Below are 16,966 nucleotides of genomic sequence, written 5' to 3' on the forward strand. Positions count from 1 at the left end.
CCTCTAGAGACAACAATCGTCCCTTTAACCACTGAGGTAGCTTGGTTTATGCTATGAGATTATATTTTATATCATATTAAATTACATATTTATTATACCTTTTAAACTAAATAAAATTTATAGATAAAAAAACACAATATTATTTCAGATTATTTATTAGGACAAACTACACGTTTAATAATCAATGATCATTTTTCTTTTGTTTTTTTTCATCCAAATATTTTTTCAAATCATATCTAACATTTATTTTTAGTTTCATTTTGGTCACTCGCCGCAAAAAAAAAGTAACATAATTATTGACATGATGCTTTTTTAATTTTTCAATGTTGTTGTGATATTATCTTATGCTGACACGTCAATATCACCATTAATTTTTTAACGACATATGAATAAAATGAAAGCAACACTAAACGTTAGGTATGATTTTAAAACAAAAAAATAGTTAGATAACCAAAACAAAATAAAAGTGATAGTTGGGGTGCTAAACGTATAGTTTACCTTATTTATTATTAAACATAATAAAATATGTTATCCTTTAAAAAAACAATTTAACTACATTTGAATTTTAATTTTAAGGTTAAATTGCGTTTTTAGTACCTAAACTAGCAGTTTTAGTCCATTTGAGTACATGAACTTTCATTTTTTTTCAAATTCATACCTAATGTTCAGTTAGTACCCGTCATTAAAAACTTAACGCGTTTAGTACTTAAACTATTAATTTTTATTCGTTTTAGTGCCTAAACTTTCAACTTTTTTAACATTAAATTTTGAAAGGGGTACTAAAATGAAACAAAAACTAAAGTGTTTAACAAGGGTACTAAAATGAAACAAAAACTAAACTTTAGGTATGTTTTTGAAAAATATGAAAGTTTAGGTACTAAAATAAACCATAACTGATAGTTTAGGTACTAAACACATAATTTAATCTAATTTATTATTTATTATATCTAAATATAAAATTTGAATAAATAATCATTGGGCTCTCCTCGCTGTGTTAGCTTACGTGTCGATCATCTATACGTCAATAAACTTTTCCACTTCCACTTTTATCAGTAATTCCACATCAGACAACCCACGAATCCGGGGAGCACTCTGACGGTTATCAGATTACCAACTTCTGCAAATCACCTTTGAGTGCATCTATAGTCTACTCGCTTTCTCCTTCCGACGCGTGTCCCTTCGAAATCTACCTTTGCTTCTCCAAAACTCCGATCCTCTCCCGGATGTCAACAGAGCTTTGTTTGATTCACCGCGACAGATTTCGCTCAAATAAAGCGAGTAAATATCTTATGTACTTGCGATAGTAGGTCTATAATAAAACCGTTAAGCGGTTTGGGCTTAGTGGTTTAAGCGCTAAAAAGTGGTTTCCCTGTGATATTTGAAAACCACTTACAGCGTTTTCCATTTAGAGCATAAATATAATTTCATATTTTCATATCTCCACCAGTTCATGTTCTCTCTGGAAAGTTATCTTCCAAAAAGAGAAGGAAAAAAAAAACAACACGAAAAGCACTTGATTCTATTCATAATTAGCTTCAAAACAAGTAAGCTTTCTTCTCTCTCTAAATATACGATCCCTAAATGGATAAATCTTTTTTCGCAGCTCATAATAATCTTTTTTTTCTTCATATTTTACTTTATTTTTCGATTGATTTCGCTTTTCTTAGTATGTAGTTATTTGTTTTTGACTTGGACTTTTATTTTGGAAATTGATTTGAGATTTTCTAGGGCTGAATTTGGGGAGATCTAGGCGAGAGAGGCAATTAAAAAACTCTTAGATTTCAATGGGAAGAGGAAAATTAGTGATTCGAAGAATTGACAATTCGACAAGCAGGCAAGTGACTTTCTCGAAGAGAAGAAACGGATTGTTGAAGAAAGCGAGGGAGTTATCGATCCTTCGCGATGCTGAAGTTGGATTACTCATCTTTTCCAGCACCGGCAGGCTTTACGATTATGCCAGCACTAGGTCAGTTTATCTTTCTTTACTTTTTTTTGTGTTTTTTTTTAATTTGTTATATATTTATTTACATTTAATAATTTTGAAATCTGACGAGTGATTACTATTTTCATCTTTTTTTTCCATACATGTGTTTATAATCATATATCGGTCCTTCTTGTTATCTGAGAACTGTTTGGCTGTTTAGATTCACAAGGAAACATGCATGCAGATTTAAAGTCTATAAATGAACAAGTTTGAGATAATATGAATAATGAAGAAGAAACTAAAATCCACCGAAGTTTCTTTTAGTGATGACAAGTAGAAAAAGTTCTTATTTACATCATTACATGTTAATTTTAAGGATGATTGTTGGAAGCAATTAGGTTAAATCTTGAGTACATATAGAGACTTATGTTAGGATGTCTCGTCATGAAAACATTTGATATTACTTTCAAAAGAATAGACATATATATAATTATTATCTTATCTTATATAATTATGTAATTTGGTTTAAAAAACGTTATGTATCTTTCTAAAATATCGATTAAGGACATAATCGATTTTGTTAATTCTGCTATGTGTATACGTATGCATGGCTTTTTGTTTATTTGTATGGATGGACGGAGATGAGAATACAAAGAAAATTAAGAATGGGAAAGTGAAATCTTGGGTAAATTACTCCATTTTTCATTGGCTTTGAGGGTTGATCGCATGCATGCATGCTTTGTTTTTTTAGATCAGGTTATGATTTGGATTTGGGGAAAAAGTTATGACTTTGATGATACTATATATGTATGTATGTGTATGTGTATGTGTATGTGTATGTGTATGTGTATGTGTATGTGTATGTGTATGTGTATGTGTATGTGTATGTGTATGTGTATGTGTATGTGTATGTGTATGTGTATGTGTATGTGTATGTATGTGTATGTGTATGTGTATGTGTATGTGTATGTGTATGTGTATGTGTATGTGTATGTGTATGTGTATGTGTATGTGTATGTGTATGTGTATGTGTATGTGTATGTGTATGTGTATGTGTATGTGTATGTGTATGTGTATGTGTATGTGTATGTGTATGCTTGGAGAGGTAGATACAGTATGCATGCGTGCATATCTTTTTCATTTCTTTCAAGTCGGGTAATGATCTCGATTTAGCCAAAAAAGAAAAAAAAGTTTAATTTGAAGGATATATGTAGTGTCGAATTGCATAAACTTCACACCATAGATGATTAATGCATGTTTTTCTAAAATGATAGTAAAATAATTTTTAATTTGTTCATATAAATGTTAGTATCATCATTTACCATAAAAGATTTTCTAAAACATGTTCATATAAAAACGCCACTAAAATATAAGTATTTACCGATATTTATTAAAAAAATCCGTTAAAAACCCATTTTACTGTAGTGAATGAACGGATAAATTAGTTAAGAAACAATGCTTATTCCTAAAAAGCAAAATAGTGAAACGGGTATTAAATAAATTGCATTCTGCGGCTTATATGAAATGAAAAACAGCTGGCTCCAACATTTTGATATTCTTTTAACTTTATAACAACATTATTAGTTATGCCACACAAATAACTTAACTTTGAGACACTTAGACATTTTTATATTAAGTAGATCGAATAAATATTTAATTAGATTAATTCTTGAAGTGTTTAAACTACGATTTTGTCATTTTAAATATTTTATATCACTCTCTAGATTATGATCTTCATTTTTAATTGGTCTTTAAACATTATAACATTTTATGTTAATTTTCAAACTATCAATGTTTTTCTATTTTGATCATTCTATTAACATGTTAACTCTATTAATTAAAAATTTAATCTATTTTTAAATGTTCTAGGAGTTAAACTCGTGACCTTTTAAAAAGTCTAATTTATTTATCAATATTAAAACTATCAATGTTATCCTATTATCTTTTTGTTAACGTGTCGCTAACTATTAGTTAATTCTTTTTTTTAATGTCATAGGAATTAAACCCGTATCTTTCTAAAAAATAATTTATTTTTAATAGTTCTTGAAATTTTTTAGATCACAAGTTTGATTTATAGGACCTTAAAAATAATAATTTTTTTCCAATAGAGTTAATGATATATGAACAAAATAATTAAATATAACAATATTGATGGTTTGAGGATTGATATAAAATATTTTAAAATTTAAAGATCAATTTAGAGTGAGATTATAGATTAAGAAAGCGTTCTAAATTTAGGAATTAATTTAAAACAAAAACCATAGTATGAAAACCCATGCTCAAAAAAATGAGAATAAAACATAAAATGGAATCTTAAATTATTTATTTATTATTATTATTTATTATTATTAAAAGAGAGGTTATAGTTAGAGAATGAGATAAATTTAGGTCCAAATAAGAATCTTGCACCTATTGAATACCACTTTTAAGAATGATTGTAAGAACCAATTAGGTTACATTTTGAGCTCTTCAACCCCTTATAGACTTGTTTTAGGAACTCCAATAATGAAAACACTTCTTACTTTCAAATGACTGTACAATCGCACATACATACATATATAATCCACAAAGATGTTAAGACATTATATCCTTAAAAAACATACCATATATTTGTATTACTTTGGTTTAACACTTTTAAAGAGATCTTCATGAGTTATATTTTTACCTTTATTGGTGATACAATTCTTTTATAAAGTTACCTTTAGAAAAACAAATTTTGAAATTACCCTTAAACTATTTTGAAGAAAGAGAAGTAATTGAGATAATAAAGAAACATAAGATCCCCCCCCCCCTCTATATCTCAAATGAAACTTTATTTTGAGACAGCTGAAGATTTTCAAACACAATTATTGAGGGAGTGGGAGGGAGCATTTTCTTTAGCATGCCAAGTTACAAACACCTTTTTTAAACTTGTACATATAATTTTAAAATGAAACCATCCATGTATAAGACCTATTTCATAATTCTTTATTATTGTTAAAATTTCCAACTAAAAAAATAATTATAAAATATAATTTTAATAGAGTAAAGTACATAAATGATCCCCCTGACTATAGGCATTGTTTTATTAAGTCACTCAATTATCAAAAGTTTCAAAATATTCCTTCGAATATAGAATGATGCTTTGTTAAATCTCTCAACTATTAAAAGTTATAAAATGACCACCTGATTATTCATTATGTTCCAAACTCGTCATTTTTTGTCAAAAAATGATGGTTGTTTAAGCTGTACATTAATATGATGACTAAGACATGATACTCATTTAAAATTCTAGAATCATATTTTATCATATCACAGTTAATATGTTAGCATTCAGCTCAGAATATCGTTCACTTTGTAATAGAAAAGAAGAGTCTATAACATAATAAATAGTTAGGTGACATTTTTATAACTTTTAATAGTGAAAGAACTCAACAAAACAACACTCTATAACTAAATGATCATTTTATAACTTTTAATAGTTGAAGAACTTAATAAATTGATTTTAAGATATAAAATAAATACCATTTCAGTAGTAAATTTAAGCTTTTTAGATTTCTTTTCCCTCATTTATATTAGCTTCTTTCAATTATAAATATTGACTTTAAAAAATTTAAGTTACATTTAGATATTAGAGTTTAATGTAAATGCCGATCATAAATCAGAGAATTGAATGTCTTCTTCTTCTTTTTAACCATGTTATCAGCATGAAGTCTGTGATAGAACGCTACAAGAGGGTAAAAGAGGAACATCATCAAGTAAGAAGCCCCGCTTCAGAAGTCGAGGTAAAGTATATAATTAACTGCGACAATTTAATCCATAAAGTATCCCTGTTTGACACAATTGTTTGCAAAAACCATTCATATCATTGTTTCCCTTTTAACATTTCAGAAAAACTTTCATTAATAAATCAAACATAAATAAAACAATATGGTTGCTTATTGCTGAAGAAATAACCATAATCAAACCCAGACAAATAAGCATCTACCTTCCATCGTTACATCTTCCTCCTTTTAAGGCATCCCTTTAAGCCTGGTATCAAACTTTCTTAGTAAGATAGTAATAAGAACATGGACGCCTACAAATATATATCAGCATCGATTCGAGGAACCGCGTATCAAAAAACGGAAACTGTGCTTTTATCACTTGGAATATTCATCTTCAACTTTCTTCCAAAATGAGGACCATCAACAGAAAGAAAGAGAAGCGGAGAAAGAACCTGGCTTTACTTGGAGGGACGGAGCCATACAATGGAAAACCGTGTTGCCGGACAATGGGAAATTATATGATGGTTCACACTTCACACAAAAACATGGTGCTATACAGAGATAAGAGGAGAAATGATGCCACAAAAACAATGGAAGCTTCAGCTACATATAGGAATCAGCTTAAACATGGAGCTTCTAGGACTTATATACCATGAAACGTTCGACATAGTAAAAAATGAAATCCCTCCAAGTCTAAGACTATAGTCCTTTAAGCAAAACCATCGTAGTATTCCCCGTCAGTCAAAGGTAACTTCGAAGATTTTAGAAACCATCAGAACAAAAGCTTTACAAGGCTAAACCCTGGAAGCCCTCTTATTAAAGTCTGCATTAGTATCGAGTCTACTATAGAAATGAATTCCCACCGCATCAGTTATTATATTCCGCCGAATAGCATGAGAAGAACCCTCTTTTTTTCGCAAACAGAAAATGCCTGTTGAAATCTCAGCAATGAACCAAAAGTAGACATGCATACTTGTATCTTCTAGACAGATGTTGCACTCCAATTTTAAAGTAAAAAGGTAAAATTTACAGCAACCAACAACTGGATGCCTCAAGTACTTGAAGGTTGCAGACAGATCGTTTTTATCAAACTATCGAAGGTGTTAGAAGCGAAAAAAAATCTTCAAGTAAATCGTCCTCTGTTTAAATTGCGCCTTTTATCCTTTTCCCCACTGGGATCCTCAAGTGTTCATATACTCTCAGAAGTGACTTCACAATTCAAGAATCACAAGTCATAACCACCTTGGTGTCCAGAGTAACTTACAATTGTTTTTCTTTCCGCTGCATCTGCAGGTTTATGTTCAATAGGACTCCGACACCACTACTTCTGCCCAACAACTGTCTTTCCTAACTGTAAGATGCCACCCTCTGCTCAAACTCTAAAGCAACAATCCCATCGTACAGTCAGCAATATCCACTATTTGCAACCTCAAGTAGGTTAGTACACTCTTGCAAGAAGCAATCATTATGCTTACTTGTTTAGTGTTACCTAATCAAGCATATCTTATTCAGTCTAAACTCGAATTTGAAGGCATAAGCAACTTCTCAGCAGGATATTCATTATTCAGATGAATATCCACACACACAAAATTGCATTTGTCGTGAAACATGCATAAACATGCCTAGTGAAAAAGAGTTTCCATGCACACCAGGAGTTGATTTAAAAATGTTTACTGGGTGTTTTTTTGGTATGTTTTGGGTTATTATTGTAAGGGGTTTTGTTTGTTTTTAAACGTTATGTAATCTTTTGGTATTAATGAATTTTGAGGCACTCTTTTCCTCCCTCCGCTGATTAAGAAACACCGATTGGTGTTCCGTTAATCATGAGGGGTTTTTTTAATGAGGCCTACACTTCCTATAAAAAAAACATCTAGGGTTGATAACTCATGTGCCTGGTTAATTAGTGATTTACTCTTGAGCATAAAAATTTATGCATGCTGATATCACATTCATGATTCAAGAAGAAAATCAAATAGAAAACTTATGGCTAGTGAGGCAAATAACAGACATGAGAGAGAGAGAGAGAGAAGGCATCGATATGCAAATGTCAAAAGATGCCAATCCGAAACATAGACCCAACACTAGAATTAAAACACCAGAAATTAGGGAAATAATACCTCCATATCTACAGATATTATGGAAGGAACATATGGTCTCCTCAGAATGAACCAAGGTTGACCACACACTTGAGCATAAAAACTAGAATGGGGTTAAGAGTGACTTCAATAACTAATGAAGACAAATGACTTCTACTATCTTAGAAATAAACTCTCCTCAAAGAACATTCAAAGATGTCTCCAAATAAGGTATCTGTATCAATTGTGTACTCTTAGTCCCCTTTAGTACATTACATTCTAATAGCATTCAAGGCCGTGCCTATCAATAGCGTGCTACTACTAGACAAGAAAAGTGTTTTGGACACCTTTAGGCAAAAAGCATTTAATGAAGTGCATGACTAGGTGCATCTAGGCTAGCATTTTTGTAAAACAATAGGAGTAAAAAAGGTTGTCTTGATTGAAATTTTTTTAAAGGTACTTTATTTTTCACATTTTATCATTATCTTTTCCTACAATAGTGGGAAAGGTGATATTTGGGAACTCAACAACAAAAATAGGACCATAAGTAAATCACTCATATGACCCAACAAAAGAAAATTTTGAAGGTTTTGGAGATTAATTGGTCAATCTAGACCAAGCACGTACATATTGTGCCTTCCTCTCTTCACTTGAGCAATTTTATTATGCCTTAGGCAATGGCTTTTTTACTAAAAAAAATACCCTTCCAAAAATTATCTACGAATTTAGTACCCTCCTCTAATGGCACCCTTTTGTTGATCGGGCGTGCAGCATGCCAAATAGGGCAAAGGTGTGCCTTGTTAGCCATGCCTTTGTCCTACATGACACGCACACTCAACAAACATTTAAACTTCAAACAATGGATAGCGTGACCCATGTGATGCGCTTTTTTATTGAAAAGTATGTTTGGAAAACATTTCATCTCAAAATATCTTGTTCTCTATTGCTTATGGCAAACTAGTCCTTAATAAAAGATCACAACAAACCCAAGACTTAATAGATATGCCCGGCAACACCATTCAAGACTCCTCTTCAAGAACATCGCCAAGGCCATCAAACTCACACAAGGTAAAGAGGAACAACACAAAACAACCTGAGGTTTGCTACCATGTTATGCATCCAACCTAAGGTTGAAGGACATATCTCTATATTAAGAATTGCAAAAAGTTCAGAAAGAAGAATCTAACTCAAACTTGTCAAAAGGAGATTTAAGCTTGCAAATAACTTCAGTTTGAGTAATAAATCACTTGGATGCATTACAGTTGCAAAATATGTGAGTTGAGTAATTTAACGAGGCCTCCACTTCCTATCAAAAAAAAAAAAAAACAACAAAGTGAGTTGAGTCGGTATATTAATCCAAGTAACTCACAAGTAGTTGACATTGTATTGTCATTGAATAAAGATTACTCTACCAAGCTCTTTGACGTGTAATTCAATTTTTACATCTCTTTTTATATTAGTTTAAAAATACCATTGTCACGTTCAGGAATATGATTCTTACTTAACAATTGACTTTGTACTTGATAGTTTTGGCAAAGGGAGGTAGCAAGCTTGAGGCAACAACTACAATACCTGCAAGAATACCACAGGTACTAAAAGCCTCCATTTTATCACACTAAAACACTTTTTAAGAATCTTTGGACTTGTAAATTTAAAGCAAGAAGCTAAGAACTTCTACAAAGTGTAAAAATCATGCCTCAATTTTTTGTAGTCACAAATGCATCAACTACATCGTTTCCAAAACTAAATTTTATGATCATGTTAGCCTATCTAACGGGGAAGAACAAGGATGGAACCAAGATTTGTGTTCAAGGGGGAAATATAGAGAAGGTTTCTTACATCACTATAGTACATTATGAATGTTTCCCATGGTTTTGATAGTTTCAGAGCCCATTGAAAGGTTTAAATTTTCAATACCAAATAACAGATTTTCTACGTATAAAACCATATAATCATTCACTAGAGAATCTCCATTCAAAATGGTCATTTTTTTCAATAGGTTTAATTATTGTCTACATCGAATTACTTTGTATAAAAAGAAGAAAACTATGGTACAACCCCTATGTTTCTTTGACATTTCTTTCACAAAGTCACTTTTCTATGTTCTTTTCTACATTGGTCCCCCCTTATTTTTATTAATGGCCGTTCAACGTCTACTTTTGTCATGTTTTATTTTTTATTATTTTTTTGGATGAGAATCCTTTGTGTTGTGTTATAGTTTTTCAAAGCTTTGAAGGGTCCAATATCAATAAACAGATAACAATAAACTCAAAGTTCCTGCAAATTTTCATATGATATCCTATTATTTTTCTAGTTCATATTTTATCATTGAAATGCTTATTATTTTCAAAATTAAAATGATGTGTGATAAATATTTTAATATTTTGTTAATTTCCATAGGGCAGAATATGATCTTTAATTTTTAAAGTAATTTTATAATATACACAAAGGGTGATTAACAATTGTAATTTGTTGAAGAAATCAGTTCACCTTCTAATATAAAATTACCACGCTCTGCTTATACACAACATTTTCCTTCATGATCATGCTTGTCATATGTACGCCTAAATCATCTTCTCTTGCAATTTGAACACAACCATTCTCAAACTTTAGATGAACATGGATAAGAATAGTCTTCATAAACATATAATTTAAATAAACAAAACAACTTTTTCCATGAGGATGTCAAGAAATTTAGTATATATAGCATGACATCCATATCATGATAAGAACCTTTAAAACTGATATAGTGAGATTTTCCATACCATGTGATAAGGAATAGCATATATAAATTTATCTTTGAAGGGTTGCAGGCAATTGATGGGAGAAAGACTATTTGGCTTAAGCATCAATGATCTGCAAAAATTGGAAAACCAGCTTGAAATGAGTTTGAAAGGTGTCCGCGTGAAAAAGGTATGGCACCATTAGAATGGGATGAAATTTTCAACCATATTCAAGATCAAATGATAATATTTATGCAATTACTCCTATGCTATTCTCTGCTTGTAGGATCAAATTCTAAGAGACGAAATAAAAGAGCTGAACCACAAGGTTTAACATAAACTTTTGTTGCATTTCTATTCAACTTTTCATTGTTTGAAATTTTCTTGTTAGGTAACATTCAGTTATTGAGTTGCAGGGACACCTCATTCATCAGGAGAGTCTAAAACTGCATAAGAAGTTAGACCTCATGTGCCAAGAAAACACTGAACTTAAAAACAAGGTACTGGATTAGACAATTTATAATTGATAAAAATACCATTACCACTATGCAATAAGTCCCATAAAATAATCTTGAGTTACAAGCAAATGAAGATTTTCCTCATGATAGTCCTAAATAGCACAATTTTTGGTTTTAGGTTTATGGAACACAAGCAAATGAAGCAAGCAGAAGCCCCCACACAAATTACACTTTCAACAATGGACATGATCTGCATGCACCTGTTCATCTCCAATTAAGCCAACCCCTACCTCTTAAGAATGATGCACCAGAAAAATCAATGAAGTTGGGTAATTCTTCCACTCAATTCAGTTTTAAAAGCTACAGCAAACAAAAGCCAAGTAAGAAAGCATATATTTTTTTCAATATCAATCCTAAAAGCAACTTCTCAAATTTCCAACAGATTACGACTGTAATAGCAAACTTGTCGGACAACTATGGATGGACATCATCAGTACCTCTCTCAACAACCACCCCTCGGTTAAAAACTGAAGCTTCTACCAGTGGCCTTCATGTTCCATCAATTAGATAAAGTATGTACGCATACAAAAAGAAAAGAAAATTATCTTAAATATTTAATGAAACGAACTTTAGGGTTCTGTAATGAATAGAGAAATACATTATCAGGTGTAAATTTACGAGACAATTAGAATGCACTGCTTGTGTTTGAATGTTATTCCAGCGTCAACTGCCTTGTTAACTTATTGTGTTTGACGGTAAAGATTTACCGACTGCAAATTGCAATTGTACTACTTGTGTTATCCAATAAAAACAATTTCTCACATTGGGTTTCGTTTCTTCTAATAGCTCCACATTTTTAGGTAACAATGAAGTAAATTAAAGCCAAAGCTATTTATTAATTAGAATTCCACTTCAGGAATGCTTTATATTTATAAAACTAAAAAAAGAAACCAAAATATAGGTAAAGTTGTAACTCTCTTTCCTAGCAAGCCCGTATTGCACAACTCAAAGATTTTATGGTTGTTAAGGGTCCAAGTAAAAATTTAAGAAGATTGAAGGTATTTGTAACAGCCACACCTTTTCTAACACCAGAACCCCAAGTATAAACAATGAAAACTTGAATAATTGCCAACAGATATACCAATAAGCAGAAAATTTTTATTGACAATACTATATAATTGGACTAATACTTCCATTAATGTTTAGGGATTTATTTGAGTGCTACTCTTACTGCTAGCAATAGTTTGCCTAAGAACCCAAAAGACTTGCTAAAGAAGAAAAACGATAGATACCAATTGCTAAACTAAAACGAAAAAAACGAAGAAAAAAGAAGAAGCAAAATGCCACTGCTGGAATAATTTAAGAGTTCATCGATCAATACAAATCTATTAACTCCTCCACAGGAGGCAAGCACACTATGATAATAAAAACAACTCACTAAAAATAACTACTTATCCAAGAAAACCACAACACCATTTTCCTTGAATCGGAATCTACTGAGAAGCAATGCAAAAGATAATACCATCTTTTTGTAACTTTAAAGATGGTACTCCAATTAAAAATAATTCAAAGAAAAAGCTTTAGAAAGCAGCATTAATATAGGTTAGAAATTCAATTAACAATTGCACAGATTGACAGTGCAAGTAATAACATTGCAGGAACCCGGTTAAAATTAGTTTCAAATACAATAACCCTAACAAACAACCACCAAAATCAATTCAGCTACTTATATACAGAGAGAATTATCATAGACCAGCAATTTTGATTATACATCCATTATGCTAAACCACTGAAAAAAGAAGACATGATGGTCTAACATGATGATCACAGATAGAGGTCTTTAAACAGAAACTTCCTATCTAAAATGCTTTTTCGTTTTTCATTTGAAAGCATAATCAATCTCCTTACTCTTTTCTTTTCATTAATCCGACTAATTCAAACCGGCATTCTAACAGCCAAGACCAACGGCCTCGATACACAAAATTCATAACACTTCCCTTCCACTAATTTAAAAGAACCATCATTCATCAAAACCAAGAAAACAAATACTCTTTAATGATGAGTTTTAGTTTCTTGGGTGCAATTCCAGTGTCAGGATTAAAAAAACACAGTAAAGAATAGCTAGAAATAGCAATTAGAACTCTTCTGAAAAGATAGATTAAAATAGGTGGAAATCCAGCAAAACAGTAGCAAACTGAAACGCATACGATCGCAATAATGTGTAGTTTCGTTCATTCGACACGATTAAGTGGTGAAAACATGCAAAACTCACAACTATAGTCTATAGACGAAGAAAATCAAGCAACATAGAGGATCAAATCATACGTGAAATTTATATCTTAAGAAAAAAGAGAAGCAAAACAAATTGCATCTAATGAAGTTTGAAGCATTGATCTGATTCCGATTCTTAAAAACATTAGAAAACATCACATTAAGAAACGGAATAATCAAATGAAAATAGAGTAAGCATACAACCATTACCATACAGCGATATCGCCATGAAAGTTCTCAATGAAAACCATCTGTACGGACAAAACTACAAAAAGAAAATAAAAAGAGGAATCATTATCAAAATGAAGACGAAAACAACGAAGAAAACAGTGAACAAGAAGAAGAAAAGGAGATAGATCTGATTTTTCGAACCAAAATCGAAAGGTACTGTACGCGTGAATCATCAACTTCGTCATAATGTAGAGAGAGAAGAAAATATCATCGCCAACTTACACGAATGACGAACCATTGTTTATGTAAACATAAAAAATCATTGGATAATTTATATGTTTAGTATTTAAATTATTAATTTTAATCTATTTTAATATCTAAAATTTCAGTTTTGAAATTATATCTAATAATTTTTATTTTGTTTTAATACATTATCATTAAGTTTAATGGCTGATATGTATGTGACATCTTTCTTATAGGTAAATTGTATCATTTATCACTTATTTTTTTACTCTTATTTTGGTCATTAAAATTTAAATTTCTTTTAATTTAATTACTTAACTTTCAAATTACTCATAATTTAATCACTCTAACTTTTAATTTTTTATTTTTAATTAAATATTAATGAAATAATAATAAAAATGTCATGTCACAAAATTATTAATAAAATAAATTATAGTGATTAAAATATGAGGAATTTAAAAATTAAATAGTTAAATTAAAAAAATTAAACTTTAACACCAAAATAAAAATGAGAAAATAGCTAAATATTTAACTACAATATATTAGAATAAAACAAAACTTAAACTTCAAGTATAATTTTAACAATATTGATAGTTTAATTATTAAAAAATTAATAATTTAAGTATTAAACACATGATTTACTCAAAATCTTTTTATATTTTCTGTACACATAATTAGGTGCATTACGTGTAGTTGTACATTTGTCATTTCTCTAATTGCCCAGATTTAATTCATAATTTCTTAAATATACATTTTTTAATTTTATTCTTTTAATAATTAGGGTATATATAAAATTATATATTTTAAAAAATTAATTAATTGATAACTGAAGCCGCAAAAATGAGAATGTTTCAATAGACATGTGGTAGGACTCTATGGGACATGACACCAAACTCTGCTATTAGGATGTCCTTGGGGTAGTGACTGTATCCGAAAAATTGAGGGAGGGAAGACTACGGTGGTTTGGGCATGTACTTAGGCGACAATCGTCGGATGCGGTCAGGAAGGTAGAGTCGATTATAGTCTACGGTGCCAGAAGGAGAGGACAACTAAGGTGGAAGTGAGAATACTGCTTGAGATCTGATTTGAAGGAATTAGCCCTTACCGAGGATATGACCTCTGATAGGAAAGTATGGAGACTTAAGACCAGGGTAGCCGAATAGTGCGGTTCACAGCCATAGGTTTTAACTTCTCTGTCTTCTTTATAATGAATTTGTAGTAATTTCTATGACTTATACTTTATACACGTTTCTGTCATTAGAATGTATGAAGGCTTAGAACCAGGATAGTGGAGTAGTGTTGCCTTAGTTTAGGTATTAATCCATTTGACTTTATTCCTTCTCGTAGCTTGCTATCGTTGATTTCTGTGTATCATTCTCTTCAGGTTTCCTCTTTTTAAATTTAGTCGGGTCGTACGTTTCAATCTATATGCAGAAATTTCTACACATGTATTTACTGCAGGCATTACTTCTCAATACAGACGCGCATATGAAGACTGCATATGGAGACTGCATATGGAGACTGTTCAACTATGTATTTATTTATTTATACATGCATTGCATTTTATCTTTATTTTTAATTTTCTGACTGCCGGAGGTCTTCCACGGAAGCTGCTCTCAACTTGACGTTGGGGTCAGCCTACTACCTACCTCCCCTTACCCTATTAAATATAAGAATAGGGTTTTGTTGTTGTGTTGTTGTTGTACATATTATATATTCATTAATAATATCATAAATTCGAGGATTGATCCAATAAATAATATCATAAATTGATGATAAATTCATAAACATGCTTTTGAACGTATTTACGAAGACTAAATTACTTACCACATGAGAATCAAAAGTTAAAATATCATCACAAGTGAAATTAAGAGCACCAAAGAACAATTTGACACATTTTAATATAACTTGTCGATATCTTTCTTAATATAACTTGTCGATATCTTTCTTAATAATATTGATATTGAAATCGATACAATTTTAACTATTAAAATTTTTGAAATCGTATGTACGATAAAATATTGATTTTAGGGTTATTTTTATCTTTATAATAAATCTAATGTATCATTTTTGTCCTTATGGCTTTTTCATCAATTTAGTCATCGAAGTTATTTGAAGGCATCAGTTTATCTTTTGAAGTCTGTTTTGACTAACATAACCTTTGGTATTATGTGTTTTTTGACACCAATAATTTACATGTTAGTCAATATTACTGACGTGACTTGGTGATAACGCGACAATATTAAAAAATAAGTAATAAAATATTTATTAAATACAACGATTAGAAAAAAATCCTCAAAAATTTGACATAATCCCTGAATATCACTTAAATAAATAATGAAATTTTAGATTTTTTTTCCTAATCGTTGTGATTAGTAAATATGATAACCTAACCTTTTAATCCACAAGCACAAAAGACTCATAGTTTTGTTAGTCAAAACAGTTAACGGACTTCGAGGATGCCTCTAAACAACTTCGAGGACTAAATTGATGTAAAAAAACTATAGGAACGAAAATGATAAATTGAGTTTGTAACACTCTAAACATGAATGGGCCTAAAGTGTCACATTGGGTCGCCGAGGCAACCCCTGATTTTCAAAACCTATTTATTTTCATTTCAACATGTTGAATGGTATTATAAAAGACATAAATAACAATTATAAAACATTTTATAAACCAGAGCGCAATGACACATAATTTAAAAATCAAAATAATAAAACTTTGAGTTATAAATATGAATACAATAATAAGGGTCTTATGAAAACATTCTAACATTGAGTTTACAAAACCCATAATATAATCGCTAATCTAGAGCAGCATTATGGGTTTCATAAACATAAGCATGCTAAAGACATGGTACTAATATGAGTTTCATAAACATAAGCATGCTAAAGACATGGTACTAATATGAGTTTCATAAACATGAGCATGCTAAAGACATGGTACTAAGTAGTAGATACATGCATGATCTTAATCTAGTGCTACCTACTTAGGGTTTAACTATTCTATCATTGAAGAAAGAGTTTCACGCTTCCCTTCATCCTCTGCTAAGGGTCTCGCCGTGAGTATACATCTAAAGGGATTCTAACCCTAATGACTATAACTGTTAAGCATTATCTAATTGAAACACTGATACTCTTGTGCATTATCTGAATGCAACACTGATTTTACTGTGCATTGTCTGAATGCAATATTGACTAGTATATAGTCTCACATAGCCATCAGACACTAGTTAATTGAGGGAACCTGACATCGCATAGCATCGATGAAATTTTCACTAAGTTGTTGAATGATCTTTTGGTCCTTACATAGCTATCGGGTAGATCATTAAGGGAGAACCCGATGACACATAACA

General features: G+C 30.9%; 1 protein-coding gene across 1 annotated transcript; it reads left to right on the forward strand.

Annotated features, from left to right (window-relative positions):
- The first annotated feature begins 1,286 nt into the window (after window positions 1-1,286).
- Window positions 1,287-11,233, forward strand: LOC120175475 (MADS-box transcription factor 27-like). Its single transcript, XM_039182102.1, has 7 exons — window positions 1,287-1,544; window positions 1,729-1,966; window positions 5,610-5,688; window positions 9,273-9,334; window positions 10,559-10,658; window positions 10,755-10,796; window positions 10,885-11,233. Exons 2-7 carry the CDS (start codon window positions 1,785-1,787, stop codon window positions 10,978-10,980), a joined length of 561 nt encoding a protein of 186 aa, XP_039038033.1. The 5' UTR covers window positions 1,287-1,544; window positions 1,729-1,784; the 3' UTR covers window positions 10,981-11,233.
- Window positions 11,234-16,966: the final 5,733 nt, after the last annotated feature.

This window comes from Hibiscus syriacus, unplaced genomic scaffold (assembly GCF_006381635.1).
Source record: "Hibiscus syriacus cultivar Baekdansim isolate YM2019G1 unplaced genomic scaffold, ASM638163v2 tig00112206_pilon, whole genome shotgun sequence".
Taxonomy (NCBI): Eukaryota; Viridiplantae; Streptophyta; class Magnoliopsida; order Malvales; family Malvaceae; genus Hibiscus; species Hibiscus syriacus.

Coding starts and splice junctions, on each gene's coding strand:
- LOC120175475 (XM_039182102.1), top strand. CDS start 1,785: ATGGGAAGAGGAAAATTAGTGATTCGAAGAATTGACAATTCGACAAGC. Junction 1,967..5,609: donor TACGATTATGCCAGCACTAG/GTCAGTTTATCT, acceptor CCATGTTATCAG/CATGAAGTCTGTGATAGAAC. Junction 5,689..9,272: donor GCCCCGCTTCAGAAGTCGAG/GTAAAGTATATA, acceptor TGTACTTGATAG/TTTTGGCAAAGGGAGGTAGC.